Here is a 17,266-nt window from a genome sequence, read left to right on the forward strand (position 1 = left end):
AATATTCCAGACATTTCACAAATGTCTTCCATCCACCAACATACCATGTTTTTTTTCACAACATTGTAATACTGCCACTTATCATCACATGTTCATGTTCCATTATGACACTGATCATGCTAATAATGCACCTTAGAAGCGGAGGAGATCCTGCATGACTGGGGAGGGGAGGAGGTGTGAGTGTCTGAGCAGTTGACTAATCTTTCTCCTGTTTGCCTTCAGGGCTCTTGTAAACAGAATACAACTTTGCTTTTAGGCAGACCTTCCTACAATGTGACACATACAAAAAGACAAGTCTTTAAAAGTGCCTCTCGCCTGTCAGAGCCAGCCAGAGGTATGGACTGAGTCACTGAAAGGAGCTAAGAGACAGTAGAAAGATTTGGGCTTGAGGTATGGCTGAACACTAGCACTGTCTGCGGTTGGAGTCACGTAGGAGTCACGTAGGATAGGACAGGAACTTGGAACTTCACCAGTTTTACCTCAGCTTGGAAGATAAACATCTGCAGTGTCTGCAGAATGAGGCACCAGTGACAGACCTGAGCCTGTCTTCTCAGAGTACAGTACACAGGGGGAGTGGGGGCACCAGGCCAACCATGAGCAGCCACGCCATTCTTACAGAGTCAGAGTTCTCTGAGGAGGAGCAAGAGAGGACTCTGCTGGGTTTGGAGGAGGAAGAGGAGAACAGTGACAGCGAGGACAGTGAGGCTATTTCAAAGAAGTCTTCCCCAGAGAGCGAGGGGGGCACGCCTGGCAGCTGCCAGGATGAGAAGAGACCCAGTCGCCCCGTCCGCTCCAAGTCCCGTCCCGCCGTGTGGCCGCCAATGTTCGTGAACATAAATGCATCCTGGACCACAACCAGTCATTCAATGCGCTGCTCATTGTGCTCAAACATGACCTCAATGGCAAACGGCTGTCCAAGATTGCCACTCTGAGGCGTGCCATCAATCGCATCTCTTCGCTGACCGTCTTCCTGCTCTCCCACCCCAGCCCTAGCACTCTGCCAGGAGGACAGACACCCTGCACCCACACAGAATGCCTCAGAGCGCAGCCCTCGGCTGGGATTGGAGAGGCCATGCTGGACCTGGGGAAGGACAGGGAGAGAGACAGGGGCCTCCAGACCCCGGTGGAGACTTACTGTCTGCAGTGTAAGCCTCAACACCACCAGCTGTCCCTGCTGGATCACGGTGCCCACAAGTCTCCCATCACTCTGCTTCCAGAGCTCCAGCTCTATACAGACACCTCAGGAGGGGGACACCCCAGCCCATCGTGCTTGCCCTCCCCATCCTATGCCCACTTCTCCACCACTGAGACCCAGCTCTACACACCCTCGCACCCTCACAAGGACTTGAGCAGCCCCCCGTACTTCAACAGCTGTGAGTGGAGATGGGGGTCAGGGTACCCATTTGGAATGAGGGCCACCTGTCACCCGTACCACACTGATAGCTTCTCAGACTCCTATCCTGCCGTGCCCTTCAAGTGGCAGCCGGGTTACCTGCAAGGATCAGCTGGCTATCAACAGTTCCTTACAATGTACTGACTCTGAGTGAACCCAAGACATGAGCTCTACTGGAGGGCACCAACGTTAATGTCTACAATGCTGTCAAACAGAGTGAAGCTGATGTGTGTATATGTCTATATACAGTATGTACTGTATGTATGGGATTGCAATGATGGCTTTGGCTATTTGGCTTTGCAAGTGGATTTCTTAAGTAATGTCTTACACTTGTTTAAACAGATTGACAAAAGTATTGTTGAAATGAAATGTTACAGCAGAGGTTTGTAGAATACAGTATACGTTTCACATCCAATAGTCTCCAAAAGTGAAAGGAATGTGTTTAACATTTCAACATGTGTTTGTAATTCAGAATATAATGTAATAAAAATAGCTTGTCACGTTTGTCATCTGTAGAAAGAGAGGAGGACCAATACACAGCGTGATATGAATTCATCGTTACTTTTATTAACGAATAACACTGAATAAACTTACAAAACAATAAAACGAACGTGAAGTTATATATATTAAGTGCAGACATAAGCAACTAATACATAGACAATCACCCACGAAATACTCAAGGGATATGACTGCCTAAATATGGTTCCCAATCAGAGACAACGATAAACAGCTGCCTCTAATTGAGAACCAATCTAGGCAACCATAGACATATAACTACCTAGACTAGTCAAAAACCCATAGACATACACAAACCCATAGAAAAGACAAAACTAAACAAACCACCCCTTGTCACACCCTGACCTAACCAAAATAATAAAGAAAACAAAGAATACTAAGGTCAGGGCGTGACAGTACCCCCCCCCCCCCCAAAGATGCGGACTCCCGGCCGCACACCTAAGCCTATATGGGAGGGTCTGGGTGGGTATAACTCCGCGGTGGCGGATCTGGAGAGGGACCCCGCTCCACTTCTGACTCGGCCCACTTACATAATGTCTCTGGAGCGGGAAACCTCACCACCGACCTTGGACTGGAGACCCCAATAAAGGGCCCCACTGGATTGAAGAGCGCCTCGGGACTGAGGGGCAGCTCCGGACTGAGGGGCAGCTCCGGACTGAAGGGCAGCTCCGGACTGAAGGGCAGCTCCGGACTGAAGGGCAGCTCCGGACTGAGAGGCAGCTCCGGACTGAAGGGCGGCTCCGGACTGAAGGGCGGCTCCGGACTGAAGGGCGGCTCCGGCAGCTCCTGACTGAAGGGCGGCTCCGGCAGCTCCTGACTGAAGGGCGGCTCCGGCAGCTCCTGACTGAAGGGCGGCTCCGGCAGCTCCTGACTGAAGGGCGGCTCCGGCAGCTCCTGACTGAAGGGCGGCTCCGGCAGCTCCTGACTGACGGGCGGCTCCGGCAGCTCCTGACTGACGGGCGGCTCCGGCAGCTCCTGACTGACGGGCGGCTCTGGCGGCTCCTGACAGGCGGGCGGCTCAGGCGGCGCTGGACAGACGGACGGCTCAGGCGGCGCTGGTCAGACGGACGGCTCAGGCGGCGCTGGTCAGACGGACGGCTCAGGCGGCGCTGGTCAGACGGACGGCTCAGGCGGCGCTGGACAGACGGACGGCTCAGGCGGAGCTGGACAGGAGGGCAGCTCCGGACTGAAGGGCAGCTCCGGACTGAATGGCGGCTCCGGCAGCTCCTGACTGAAGGGCGGCTCCGGCAGCTCCTGACTGAAGGGCGGCTCCGGCAGCTCCTGACTGAAGGGCGGCTCCGGCAGCTCATGACTGAAGGGCGGCTCCGGCAGCTCCTAACTGAAGGGCGGCTCCGGCGGCTCCTGACTGAAGGGCGGCTCCGGCGGCTCCTGACTGAAGGGCGGCTCCGGCGGCTCCTGACTGACGGGCGGCTCCGGCAGCTCCTGACTGACGGGCGGCTCCGGCGGCTCCTGACTGCCCGTCTGTCCAGGCGGCGCTGGACAGACGGGTGGCTCAGGCGGCGCTGGACAGACGGACGGCTCAGGCGGCGCTGGGCAGACGGACGGCTCAGGCGGCGCTGGGCAGATGGACGGCTCAGGCGGCGCTGTTCAGACGGACGGCTCAGGCGGCGCTGGACAGATGGACGGCTCAGGCGGCGCTGAACAGGAGGGAGGCTCAGGCGGCGCTGGACAGATGGGCGGCTCAGGTGGCACTGGACAGACGGGCGGCTCAGGCGGCGCTGGACAGGAGGAAGACTCAAGCGGCGCTGGACAGGCGGGAGACTCAGGCGGCGCTGGACAGGAGGGAGACTCAGGCGGAGCTGGACAGGAGGGAGACTCAGGCGGCGCTGGACAGGAGGGAGACTCTGACAGTGCTGGACAGACGGGAGCACCTGGAGGAAGGAAACGGAGAGACAGCCTGGTGCGTGGAGCTGCCACCGGAGGTCTGGTACGTGGAGGAGGCACCGGGTAGACCGGACCGTGGAGGCTCACTGGAGGTCTCGAGCACCGAGCCTGCCCAACCCTACCTGGCTGAATGCTCCCCTTAGCCAGGCCAGTGAGGCGAGGTGGAATAGCCCGCACTGGGCTGTGCTGGCGAACCCGGGGACACCATGCGTAGGGCTGGTGCCATGTACCCCGGCCCGAGGAGACGCACTGGAGACCAGATGCGCTGAGCCGGCTTCATGGCACCTGGCTCGATTCCCACTCTAGCCCGGCCGATACGAGGCGCTGCTATGTACCGCACCGGGCTATGCCTGCGCACCGGGCTATGCCTGCGCACCGGGCTATGCCTGCGCACCGGGGACACCCTGCGCCTCACGGCATAACACGGTGCCTGCCCGGTCTCTCTCTCTCCACGGTAAGCACGGGGAGCTGGCTCAGGTCTGCTACCTGACTTAACCACACTCCCCGTGTTCCTCCCCCCCAATACATTTTTGGGGCTGCCTCTCTGGCTTCCAGCTGCGCTTTCGTGCTGCCTCTTCATACCACCGCCTCTCGGCTTTGGCTGCCTCCAGCTCTTCCCGAGGGCGGCGATATTCTCCAGCCTGTGCCCAGGGTCCCTTGCCGTCCAGAATCTCCTCCCAGGTCCAGGAGTCCTGCGATCGCTGCTGCTGCTGCTGCTGCTGCCCGTTACCACGCTGCTTGGTCCGGTTGTGGTGGGTGATTCTGTCACGTTCGTCGTCTGTAGAAAGAGAGGAGGACCAATGCGCAGCGTGATATGAATACATCATTACTTTTATTAACGAATAACACTGAATAAACTTACAAAACAATAAAATGAACGTGAAGCTATATATATTAAGTGCAGACACAAGCAACTAATACATAGACAATCACCCACGAAATACTCAAGGAATATGGCTGCCTAAATATGGTTCCCAATCAGAGACAGCTGCCTCTAATTGAGAACCAATCTAGGCAACCATAGACATATAACTACCTAGACTAGTCAAAAACCCATAGACATACAAAACCCCCTAGACAAGATAACACTAAACAAACCACCCCTTGTCACACCCTGACCTAACCAAAATAATTAGGAAAACAAAGAATACTAAGGTCAGGGTGTGACATAGCTACTGAATGAGCTGTATGAGTTTAGTCTTAAAACAGAGCATGAGGGACTAAACACAGTATACATCTATATTTATGTCTACCTGAGAAAGATGACTGTTTTCTCAATGAGAGAATCATCGTGCTTCCTTCCCCTGCAGCACAAATCTCAGAAAGCAACTTATTATTATAGAAGTGTCAGAATTGTACCTATTCAATTTGTATTTTTGTAAGAATTGAAAGATAATTATGTAATATTAAAGAGAAGAAATCATGTTCTGAACATTATGAATCCTCCATACTTCATTGAAAATGAATAGAGGCATTGCAATCAATATTTCTAACATAAGATGGTTGTTTTCCATGATTACTTATACAGTTGGGCCTTATTGGTAATTATTTGCATGGTTGGTTTCTTACTCCTGCGTCTCTCCTTTGAAATGAGTAGGTTACAATACACCTCCTCGGCTCTTCTCCGAGACATGTCACACTGTCTCTCATCCTATAATTAGCATTGCCAACCGCATTCCTTTTCGGTCAAGGACTGTCATTCAACTTGGAATGATATGAATGAAGTAATTATGGATGTAGACATCCTTGAAATGTAATTTACCATGAACTAAGCTGTTTTGAGCAAATCAAATGACCCCATTTCTGATTCTCACCAGAATATGGCAAAAATGTGTGTGTGTGTGTGTGTGCGTGCGTGTGTGTGTGTGTGTGTGTGTGCGTGCGTGCGTGTGTGTGTTTGTGTGTAGTAGGATAGAGTGATAGAGGGAGGTGTTTATGGTACAGCTAGACAGGTCCTTTACATCCCTGATTCAGGAAGGCCTGTGCCGTAAAGTCTCTGACCTGTAAGTGTTTGTGAGTGGATGAGCAATTGGCAGCATGCCTTCTCTTGTCACAAAGCAAGGAAACTCACTAATGAATGAATGCCTGAGGTGTGCAAACAGAGGAAACGGGCTGCAGGAGAGAACTGATCAGGGGCAGGTATACAGTAGAGACGTGATCAGGGGTAGGTATACAGGAGAGAAGTGATCAGGGGCAGGTATACAGTAGAGACGTGATCAGGGGCAGGTATACAGGAGAGAAGTGATCAGGGGCAGGTATACAGTAGAGACGTGATCAGGGGCAGGTATACAGAAGAGAAGTGATCAGGGGCAGGTATACAGGAGAGAAGTGATCAGGGGCAGGTATACAGGAGAGAAGTGATCAGGGGCAGGTATACAGTAGAGACGTGATCAGGGGCAGGTATACAGTAGAGAAGTGATCAGGGGCAGGTATACAGGAGAGAAGTGATCAGGGGCAGGTATACAGTAGAGACGTGATCAGGGGCAGGTATACAGCAGAGAAGTGATCAGCGGCAGGTATACAGTAGAGACGTGATCAGGGGCAGGTATACAGTAGAGAAGTGATCAGGGGCAGGTATACAGGAGAGACGTGATCAGGGGCAGGTATACAGGAGAGAAGTGATCAGGGGCAGGTATACAGTAGGTTGTGGTCAGGGGCAGGTATACAGTAGGTTGTGGTCAGGGGCAGGTATACAGGAGAGACGTGATCAGGGGCAGGTATACAGTAGGTTGTGGTCAGGGGCAGGTATACAGTAGAGAAGTGATCAGGGGCAGGTATACAGGAGAGACGTGATCAGGGGCAGGTATACAGGAGAGAAGTGATCAGGGGCAGGTATACAGGAGAGACGTGATCAGGGGCAGGTATACAGGAGAGAAGTGATCAGGGGCAGGTATACAGTAGGTTGTGGTCAGGGGCAGGTATACAGTAGAGACGTGATCAGGGGCAGGTATACAGGAGAGAAGTGATCAGGGGCAGGTATACAGTAGAGACGTAATCAGGGGCAGGTATACAGTAGAGACGTGATCAGGGGCAGGTATACAGTAGAGACGTGATCAGGGGCAGGTATACAGTAGGTTGTGGTCAGGGGCAGGTATACAGTAGAGAAGTGATCAGGGGCAGGTATACAGGAGAGAAGTGATCAGGGGCAGGTATACAGTAGGTTGTGGTCAGGGGCAGGTATACAGTAGGTTGTGGTCAGGGGCAGGTATACAGGAGAGACGTGATCAGGGGCAGGTATACAGTAGGTTGTGGTCAGGGGCAGGTATACAGGAGAGAAGTGATCAGGGGCAGGTATACAGTAGGTTGTGGTCAGGGGCAGGTATACAGTAGGTTGTGGTCAGGGGCAGGTATACAGGAGAGACGTGATCAGGGGCAGGTATACAGTAGGTTGTGGTCAGGGGCAGGTATACAGTAGAGAAGTGATCAGGGGCAGGCATACAGGAGAGACGTGATCAGGGGCAGGTATACAGGAGAGAAGTGATCAGGGGCAGGTATACAGGAGAGACGTGATCAGGGGCAGGTATACAGGAGAGAAGTGATCAGGGGCAGGTATACAGTAGGTTGTGGTCAGGGGCAGGTATACAGTAGAGACGTGATCAGGGGCAGGTATACAGGAGAGAAGTGATCAGGGGCAGGTATACAGTAGAGATGTGATCAGGGGCAGGTATACAGTAGAGACGTGATCAGGGGCAGGTATACAGTAGAGACGTGATCAGGGGCAGGTATACAGTAGGTTGTGGTCAGGGGCAGGTATACAGTAGAGAAGTGATCAGGGGCAGGTATACAGGAGAGATGTGATCAGGGGCAGGTATACAGTAGAGACGTGATCAGGGGCAGGTATACAGTAGAGACGTGATCAGGGGCAGGTATACAGTAGAGACGTGATCAGGGGCAGGTATACAGTAGAGACGTGATCAGGGGCAGGTATACAGTAGGTTGTGGTCAGGGGCAGGTATACAGTAGAGAAGTGATCAGGGGCAGGTATACAGGAGAGACGTGATCAGGGGCAGGTATACAGTAGAGACGTGATCAGGGGCAGGTATACAGTAGGTTGTGGTCAGGGGCAGGTATACAGTAGAGAAGTGATCAGGGGCAGGTATACAGGAGAGACGTGATCAGGGGCAGGTATACAGTAGAGACGTGATCAGGGGCAGGTATACAGTAGAGACGTGATCAGGGGCAGGTATTCAGTAGGTTGTAGTCAGGATCACAGCAAACTGATTCCAGTAAAAGCAAGACAAATCAGGAAGCGAATAAAGTAGGAAGAGGAACAGAGGCGAAGGGCTTTAGTCTACTAGGGCCAAGGGCCGTACTCCCTCCCCTCCTCTCCCCCTTCTCACCCTCCCGTTTCCTAGGGATGTGAAACTGTATTTTCCAGACAGACAGGCAGACCTAAACTGTGAACTTGTGTGCCCTTCTATATATGAGCTGTAATTTAGTATGTCTCCATAACATGACCTGACAAGCATGGACACTTACATCATCTCTAGTACAAAAACCTCCCAGAGGGCAGTCACATCATTCATACCTACTACTGTACAGTACATATACGTCTGAATCCTGAAAATGTTGTGTAGTGTTATAGATATAGATTTGGAGGATGAGGTTTCACTGTTACTATTACGATGGTGATTTTGAGTAATCTGATCGGTTGGTTTACTTTTACAGTTCTACATTGGTGTTGCCCTTTCCTCGGCCACCCACCAAGGCTTCACTCATATCAACAACACGAGTTTTGGAAGGGTGACCCTGCAAAACTACTGTTTCCCAAGCAACCCCCATACCTGTAAGGCTATGAACACTCATACCTACGGATATTTTGCAACAAACCTGTTTGCAGCGAACATGTTGCCAGAGTAACAATTTGAATGAACATTCCAAAATGTTACAGTGAAACATCAAACATCTACTTTTTGTAAGGATTACTGTGGCTTTTTAGCAACAGTATTAAAACTGAAAACGACCTGGCTATTCCAACTAAATATAGTATAAAGTCTACATGGCCACTTGATTATTTTTAGCGGCAGCTTAGACCAGAAACAGACACTTACGTTCGTCGCACACTATCTTCTCGAACGGTCGTGGCTAACACAAAACAAATGGAATATATTAGCTAACGTTGCCCAACGTTCGCAAACTATTTCTCTTGTTGAACGCACCTCAGGTAAGAAACCAGACACAACAGTGCCACAGGGGAAAAAAACAGGCCTTGTGTTGAATGGGGGGGGGGGGGGGGGTTATTTCATTTCAGATTTAAAACTGAAATATTGACAAACCAAAATACCTACATTTGACGTACTCCTTCATATGGAGTCATTTTGGTCAAATGTGAATGTTGCTTAATGTGAATTCCAGGCTGAGAGACACAATGTTAATGGTACTTCCCATCTTTTCTGTTATGCAGTCAGAGTGAGAGCCTTCAGAGGGGAGGGAACACCCTTTTTAACAGTAGAGTGATATGTAGAGTGACTGTGTCTGTCCTTCCTGCAGCATGCTCAAAGTCACCGCTGTCATTTGCCTCTCTGCAGTGACAGATCAGCAGTTGTGCTGGCTGGCTCCCTGTCACTGTCACCCCAGCCCTGATTAATGCTGTGGAGTGTGGCAGTTACACTTGGGAAAAGGAGTGCAGAAAAAACGCCCGTCCTAGACGATTGTCTCATTCTCTCCTCTCCGCTGCCCGCTCTCCACTGGCTCGCTAATCCAGTCCTGACTGTGGGAGACGGGAAGCGATTTTTCACTGTGCCTCCCAGCTCCTACCTGTCTGCCTGCCGGATGGCCACCCACTCCCTCTCTCCCGTTCTGAATCCTTCACCTGTGATAAAATTACAGCATAAAGTTGAGGCCGCCCAACGAACCCATCGGCCCATGGCCCTCAGACACAACCATAATGCCATGCCCCCTCTCAGAGCCTTGCCTCACACAGCATTAGTAGTGCTGTCAGCTCATACTGAACCTAATATAAATATACATATCCAGGTATTGTGAATAACAATGCCCTGGAGCCTTCCTGCACCTTCGTGGCTCTGGGTACCTGTGTCTGCGGCCGCTGTGCCTACTCCTTCCCCTACAACGTCGGCAGCCTTCCGTCCCTGCTCTGGATCGAGCGGGTTTCTCCATCTGTCGGAGGCCTGCACCATGTTGTGAAGCGTGGGAGTGGGTGGATTTCCTCGTCCTTCTCGCCAGCCGTGATTTTGGGCAGCTTCATGGTGAGAAATGTAACTGTTCCTGGTGCAAAAACAATTTCTTATCCCGGAGCTCGAGTAAAAAACATTACTAAGCTGCTCCCGAATATACTACGGCAGGACATGGACCTCAAGTCTATCGTAGTCCATGTGGGTTTTAATGACATCAGGAAGGGCAGCTCTGAACAGCTGAAACTGGATTTCAAAGAGCTGATTGACTCTCTGCTAGACAGCAACAAAAGACCCATCATATCTGGCCCTGCGCCCTCTCTGAATCGTGGCATTGAGTGTAACTGTAAGGAGTGCGTACTTGTGGCAGAGAAATCAGGTGCAGGAGAGCAAAGACTGTGTTCCAACGGTGCAGTTTAATAATAAAAAATCACAGTGAACAAAAACAATATATACAATGGGACAAAACACCTTCGCACGCCAGACATAACGTGCACATACACTTACAATAAACAATTCCGGACAAGGACATGGGGGAAACAGAGGGTTAAATACACAACATGTAGTTATGGAAATGGAACCAGGTGTGTGGGAAGACAAGACAAAACAAATGGAAAATGAAAGGTGGATCGGCGATGGATAGAAGGGCGGTGACGCCGACCGCCGAACGCCGCCCGAAAAAGGAGAGGTACTGACTTCGGCGGAAGTCGTGACAGTACCCCCCCTTGACGCACGTCTCCAGCAGCGCGCCGACAACGGCCTCGAGGACGACCCGGAGGGCGAGGCGCAGTACAATCCGGACGAAGATGGTGGAATTCCTGCAGCATTGAAGGGTCCAACACGTCCTCGACTGGAACCCAGCACCTTTTCTCCGGACCGTCACTCCACGAGATACTGAAGGCCCCTCGCCAGACCCGGTCCGCCAGACCCGGTCCAGACCCGGCCTCACTGCGGTGGCGATCTGCGTTCTCCTTTTGGCGCAGCACAGCCCGCTGAAGGTGAACACGGACAGCTTCCCATGTCTCCTCTGTGCGCCTGCACCAGTCGTCCACCGCAGGAACCTCGGTCTGACTCTGATGCCAAAGCGCCAGAACCGGCTGGTACCTCAGTACGCACTGGAAGGGAGAGAGGTTAGTGGAGGAGTGGCGAAGCGAGTTCTGTGCCATCTCGGCCCAGGGCACGAACGCCGCCCACTTCCCCGGCCGGTCCTGGCAATAGGACCACAGAAACCTGCCCACATCCTGGTTTGCTCTCTCTACCTGCCCATTCCTCTCGGGGTGAAACCCTGAAGTAAGGCTGATTGAAACCCCCAGACGTTCCATGAGCGCCTTCCAGACCTTAGACGTGAACTGGGGACCTCGATCAGAAACTAAATCCTCAGGCACCCCGTAGTGCCGGAAGACGTGCGTAAACAAGGCCTCCACAGTCTGTAGGGCCGTAGAGAGACCGTGCAGAGGGAGTAGACGACAGGACTTAGAGAACTGATCCACAACGACCAGGATCGCGGTGTTACCCTGTGAGGGGGGAAGATCGGTAAGAAAATCCACCAACAGGTTGGCAAACCCTAAGAACCGCTGCACCTCCTTTCCCGTGGTGGGAGTCGGCCAATTACGCACGGCTGAGATGCTGTCACTCTCCATCTCCACCCCTGAGGTGGAAATGCGGTACCCTAGGAAGGAGACGGACTGCTGGAAGAACAGGCATTTCTCAGCCTTGACGTACAGGTCATGCTCCAACAGGCGACCAAGCACCCTGCGCACCAGGGATACATGCTCGGCGCGTGTAGCGGAGTATATCAGAATGTCATCAATGTACACCACTACACCCTGCCCGTGCAGGTCCCTGAAAATCTTGTCTACAAAGGCTTGGAAGACTGATTGCGCATTCATCAACCCGTACGGTATGACGAGGTACTCATAGTGCCCTGAGGTGGTACTGAAAGCCGTCTTCCACTCGTCTCCCTCCCGGATACGCACCAGGTTGTAAGCGCTCCTGAGATCTAGTTTGGTGAAGAAGCGCGCCCTGTGCATTGACTCAATCGCTGTGGCTATGAGCGGTAGCGGGTAACTATACCTCATAGTGATCTGATTCAGACCCCGATAGTCAATACACGGGCGCAGACCTCATTCCTTCTTCTTCACAAAAAATAAACTCGAGGAGGCGGGTGAAGTGGAGGACCGAATGTAGCCCTGACGCAGGGATTCGGAGACATATGTTTCCATAGCCTCCGTCTCCACCTGTGAGAGGGGATACACGTGACTCCTGGGAAGTGCAGCGTCTACCAGGAGATTTATCGCACAATCGCCCCGTCAATGGGGTGGTAATTGAGTCACCTTCTTTTTGGAGAAGGCGAGAGCCAAATCGGCATATTCAGGGGGAATGCGCACGGTGGAGACCTGGTCTGGACTCTCCACCGTAGTAGCACCAACAGAAACCCCTAAACACCTCCCCGAGCACTCTTGCGACCACCGCGAGAGAGCCCTCTGTGGGCAAGAGACAGTGGGGTCATGACAAACTAACCAGGGTAGGCCTAGCACCACGGGAAACACAAGAGAGTCAATAAGGAAGAGACTAATTCTCTCCTTGTGACCCCCCTGCGTCACCATGCCCAGAGGAGCGGTGGCCTCCCTAATCAACCCTGACCCTAATGGTCGACTATCTAAGGCGTGAAAGGGGAAGGGCACAGCCGCGCCTGAATCGATGAGCGCCTTATCCTGGGAATGCAGGGGAAACTCAGGGAAAGTGACATACACAAACAGATGTGCAACAGAGGGCTCTGGGTGAGAATGGTACCGGCTCACCTGGGGTGGCGCCAGAGCGCCCTGCCTACTGCCTCGATACCCAGAGGAACCAACCCGGCACCGACCGGCAGTGTGCCCTCTGCGGCCACAGATGGTGCACAAGCTGGAACCCCCTCCGGTCTCCCTGCGCACCGCCCCTCACAGCTCCATGGGTATCGTAGAGGGGGTGCGGGGGGATGGAACCAACAGACCCCGATCTGAACGTCCGCAGGTAGCCAGCAGGTTATCCAGCCGGATGGACAGGTCCACTAGCTGGTCGAACGTGAGGGTGGTGTCTCTGCAGGCCAACTCCCGACGGATGTCCTCGCGCAGACTGCAGCGATAATTTTCGATCAGGGCCCTGTTGTTCCATCCCGCGCCGGCAGCCAGGGTCCGAAACTCCAGGGCGAACTCCTGAGCGCTCCTCGTCCCCTGCCTCAGCTGGAAGAGGCGCTCACCCGCCGCTCTACCCTCGGGCGGGTGGTCGAAGACTGCCCGGAAGCGGCGGGTGAACTCATCAAACTGGTCAAACGCCGCATCTCCCTCTCTCCACACGGCGTTGGCCCACACCAGGGCTTTCCCGGTGAGGCACGAGACGAGGGCGGACACCCTCTCACGGCCCGAAGGAGCCGGGTGCACGGTTGCCAGGTATAAGTCCAGCTGTAATAGGAACCCCTGGCAGTTCGCAGACTTCCCATCATATTCCTGGGGAAGAGAGAGACGAATCCCACTGGGACCAGGAGAAGGTGGGGCGCATAGTGGAGAACCCGGTTGTGCTGGTGGAGCCGCTGGAAGAACTCCCTGTCTCTCCCAGCGGTCCATTGTCTGGATAACGCGATCCATGGCGGTGCCAAGATGGTGGAGCATTGCTGCGTGCTCCCGGACGCGCTCCTCCACCCCTATACCCGGGGTACCTGCTCCTGCTGACTCCATAAGTTTGGGTCCGGAATTCTGTTTGGAGTGCGTACTGGCGGCAGAGAAGTCAGGCGCAGGAGAGCAAAGACTGTGTTCCAACGGCGCAGTTTAATAATAATAAAAAATCACGTGAACAAAAACAATATATACAATGGGAGAAAACCCCTTAGCATGCCAGACATAATGTGCACATACACTTACAATAAACATTTCCGGACAAGGACATGGGTGAAACAGAGGGTTAAATACACAAAGTGTAATTATGGAATTGGAACCAGGTGTGTGGGAAGACAAGACAAAACAAATGGAAAATGAAAGGTGGATCGGCGATGGCTAGAAGGCCGGCGACGCCGACCGCCGAACGCCGCCCGAACAAGGAGAGGTACCGACTTCGGCGGAAGTCGTGACAGTAACATGAACATTTAGCAGGATTCTTTTTCTTTACAACTGGCTATGTGATTATTGCATCTCAATGGGTGTAACTTTTGTTGACAATTTCGATACCTTTTGGAAACAAAACATGTTAACATCTCTAGCTTAAAAAACAAGGTTCATGAAATGAATAACTTTTTAGTAACATATGACATTCGTATTCTGACTCTCCGAAACTCACTTAGACAATACCTTTGATGATACAGTGGTAGCAATACAATGTTATAACATTTACAGAAAAGACAGAAATGCCAGTGGTGGAGGTGTTGCTGTTTATATTCAGAACCACATTCCTGTAAAGATTAGAGAGGATATCATGTTAAATACTGTTGTAATAATATGGCTACAGGTTCATCTGCCTCACCTAAAGCCCATTCTTATGGGAAGCTGCTATAGACCACCAAGTGCTAACAGTCAGTTTCTGGATAACGTGTGAAATGCTTGATAATGTATGTGATATCAACAGAGAGGTATATTTTCTGGGTGATTTAAATATTGACTGGCTATTAATAAGCTGCCCACTCAAGAAAAAGCTTCAAACTGTAACCAGTGCCTGCATCCTGGTTCGGGTTATCAGTCAAACTACCAGGGTAGTTACAAACAGCACAGGAATGAAATCATCAACATGTATTGATCACATCTTTACTAATGCTGCAGAAATGTGCTTGAAAGTAGTATCAAGATCTATCGGATGTAGTGATCACAATATAGTAGCCATATCTAGGAAAACCAATGTTCCAAAGGCGGGGCCTAATATAGTGTATAAGAGGTCATACAATAAGTTTTGTAGTGATTCATATGTTGTTGATGTGAAGAATATTTGTTGGTCTGTGATGTGTCATGAGGAGCAAACAGACGCTGCACTTGACGCATTTATGAAATTGCTTATCCCAGTTACTAATAAGCACGCAACCATTAAGAAAATGACTGTAAAAACTGTTAAATCCCAGTGGATTGATGAAGAATTGAAAAATTGTATGGTTGAGAGGGATGAGGCAAAAGGAATGGCAAATAGGTCTGGCTGCACAACCGATTGGCAAACGTACTGCAAATTGAGAAATCACGTGACTAAAATGAATAAAAAGAAGAATAAAATATACTATGAAACAAAGATAAATTACATAAAGAATAATAGTAAAAAGCTATGGATCACCTTCAATGAAATGTTGGGAAAAAGGCAAACTCAGCTCCATCATTCATTGAATCAGGTGGCTCATTCACTACAAAACCGACTGATATTGCCAACTACTTTAATAATTTTTTCATTGGCAAGATTAGCAAATTTAGGCATGAGATGCCAGCAACAAATGCTGATACTAAACATCGAAGTATATCTGACCAAATTATGAATGACAGATAGGAGGTAGCTTAGTGGTTGGAGTGTTGGGCCAGTAACTGAAAGGTTGCTGGATCGAATCCCCGAGCTGACAAGGTAAAAATCTGTTGTTCTGCCCATGTGCTGAAAACGTGGATGTTCATTAAGGCAGCCCACCGCACCTCTCTGATTCAGAGGGGTTGGGTTAAATGCTGAATACACATTTCAGTTGTACCACTGACTAGGTATCCCCTCATATTACATAATTTATGCAGCAAAATAAAATACATTTTTGGAATCACCTTGTTGTACTGTGCTCACTTGAATAGGAAGGTGGCACCTTGGTCCTTCGTGGGGAAATTTTGTCATCAAACTTTGTCATCAAAGTCTGGCATTCTCTGGATTTAGGGTGCTTTCAAGACAACTGGGAACTCGGGGGAAAAAAAAGGTTGAATCATGTTGACATCAGTGATCTTCAGGTTGTAGCTCTAGAAAGAGGCCCAAGTTCTGCATTTACAATTCCTAGTTGGATGACAGTTCAAAACTTATTTTCCCAGTCGTAGCTTGTTTTTCCTGAGGTCCTAGTTGTCTTGAACTCACTAAAGTCTGATTTTGCAGTTCTGAGTTAACAGTTGTTTTGAGCGCGCACAAATCATACTTTATTGACAGCATGGCCAATTTTGAATGTTTATCATTTTAAACTAGGAAAAGAGACCCCTAATCTTAGACTTGGGACCACACAGCCACTCCACTGAATAGCAGGCTAACGATTGCTTTGCAATACTTGCAGTTAGCCACACTGATTCCTTCCAAACCACTCATTGTTGAATTTGCGACTTCCAACTTGTGTAATGTTTATGTCCAATGGCCGATGAGCACCGATACGTTTTATCTATAATTTCTTCATGTGACAAGGATTAGAAAGGATTTGCCAGTAGATTGTCAACTTGATTCATGAGGATGACTGCTAGCTAAGATTTTGAAAGTATGATGTTGATCAGTCCAATCAAAGCTACTGTAGATATAATGTGATTTGACGTAATTTTATTTGTAGCACCTCTATTTCAGTATTTTGGTTGTACTCAATCTCTGACACTAGCACCTCTATTTTGTATATTTTTCAACTTTTTGGGGGGGTTGCGCCATTGTAGGGTATTTCATGATACGGCATTGTATGTTCTCCACAGGCTTTAAAGGGATGATTTTGATCATATATGGTTAATTACGGACATTTCAAATGCAAATAGCCAAGTTTGTGCACGAGCACTGAGGCTGAGAACAATTGGTATTTATCAACAATTATCTCCTATCGCTGTACGTATGACGCTCATAGGATTGATAAATCACACTTTTTCTATGCTTACGAACATTCTAAATTCTGTTGGTAAGTAGTATTTTTGAATAGTTTCTACACAATATTGATAAATGAAGCCCCAGGCTTTTTCTGAAGTGGATTTAACAAGCAGAACAATTCCCATGGCAGTGTCCAACTCCGCAAAGAGAACCAAAGTAGAGCTGGCAGGATGAGATGAAACACTGTGTCTTTACAGTAGTGTTGGAAACAGCTAGGGCAAGGTAGTCATTTATTTTACTCATGACAATCCACATGATATATACACATTTCAAGTTTTTTTCTCCTTTTCCATAGGTAGCAGCTACCTTTCATGACAGGAAGAAAGCAACCCTGGTCTTGTGATGACTCCTGGACCTTTTCCATTATAGTCTCTCAGGGTATCCCCCCACAGCCTTCTCTCTCTCTCTCTCTGCCATGTCTCCCTGCCATGTCTCACTGCTTGAGTGAGCCAGTGAAGTGAGAGTGTCAGTTGTCAGTGAGTGCGGAGCTCTGAGCCAGTCAGCCAGCTCTGAGCCTGTCACGACT

General features: G+C 50.3%; 1 protein-coding gene across 1 annotated transcript; it reads left to right on the plus strand.

Moving 5' to 3' along the window:
- Positions 1 to 593: 593 nt before the first annotated feature.
- LOC120018491 (class A basic helix-loop-helix protein 9-like) lies at positions 594 to 1,537 on the plus strand. Its single transcript, XM_038961723.1, has 2 exons — positions 594 to 827; positions 920 to 1,537. Exons 1-2 carry the CDS (start codon positions 594 to 596, stop codon positions 1,535 to 1,537), a joined length of 852 nt encoding a protein of 283 aa, XP_038817651.1.
- Positions 1,538 to 17,266: the final 15,729 nt, after the last annotated feature.

The sequence above is a fragment of the Salvelinus namaycush genome, chromosome 23 (genome assembly GCF_016432855.1).
Source record: "Salvelinus namaycush isolate Seneca chromosome 23, SaNama_1.0, whole genome shotgun sequence".
NCBI classification, from domain to species: Eukaryota; Metazoa; Chordata; class Actinopteri; order Salmoniformes; family Salmonidae; genus Salvelinus; species Salvelinus namaycush.

What these genes read in the sequence shown, in the direction of transcription:
- LOC120018491 (XM_038961723.1), top strand. Translation starts at nt 594, where the DNA reads ATGAGCAGCCACGCCATTCTTACAGAGTCAGAGTTCTCTGAGGAGGAG. An exon ending in CCGTGTGGCCGCCAATGTTC is followed by an intron (nt 828 to 919) that starts GTGAACATAAAT and finishes CGGCTGTCCAAG; the next exon opens with ATTGCCACTCTGAGGCGTGC.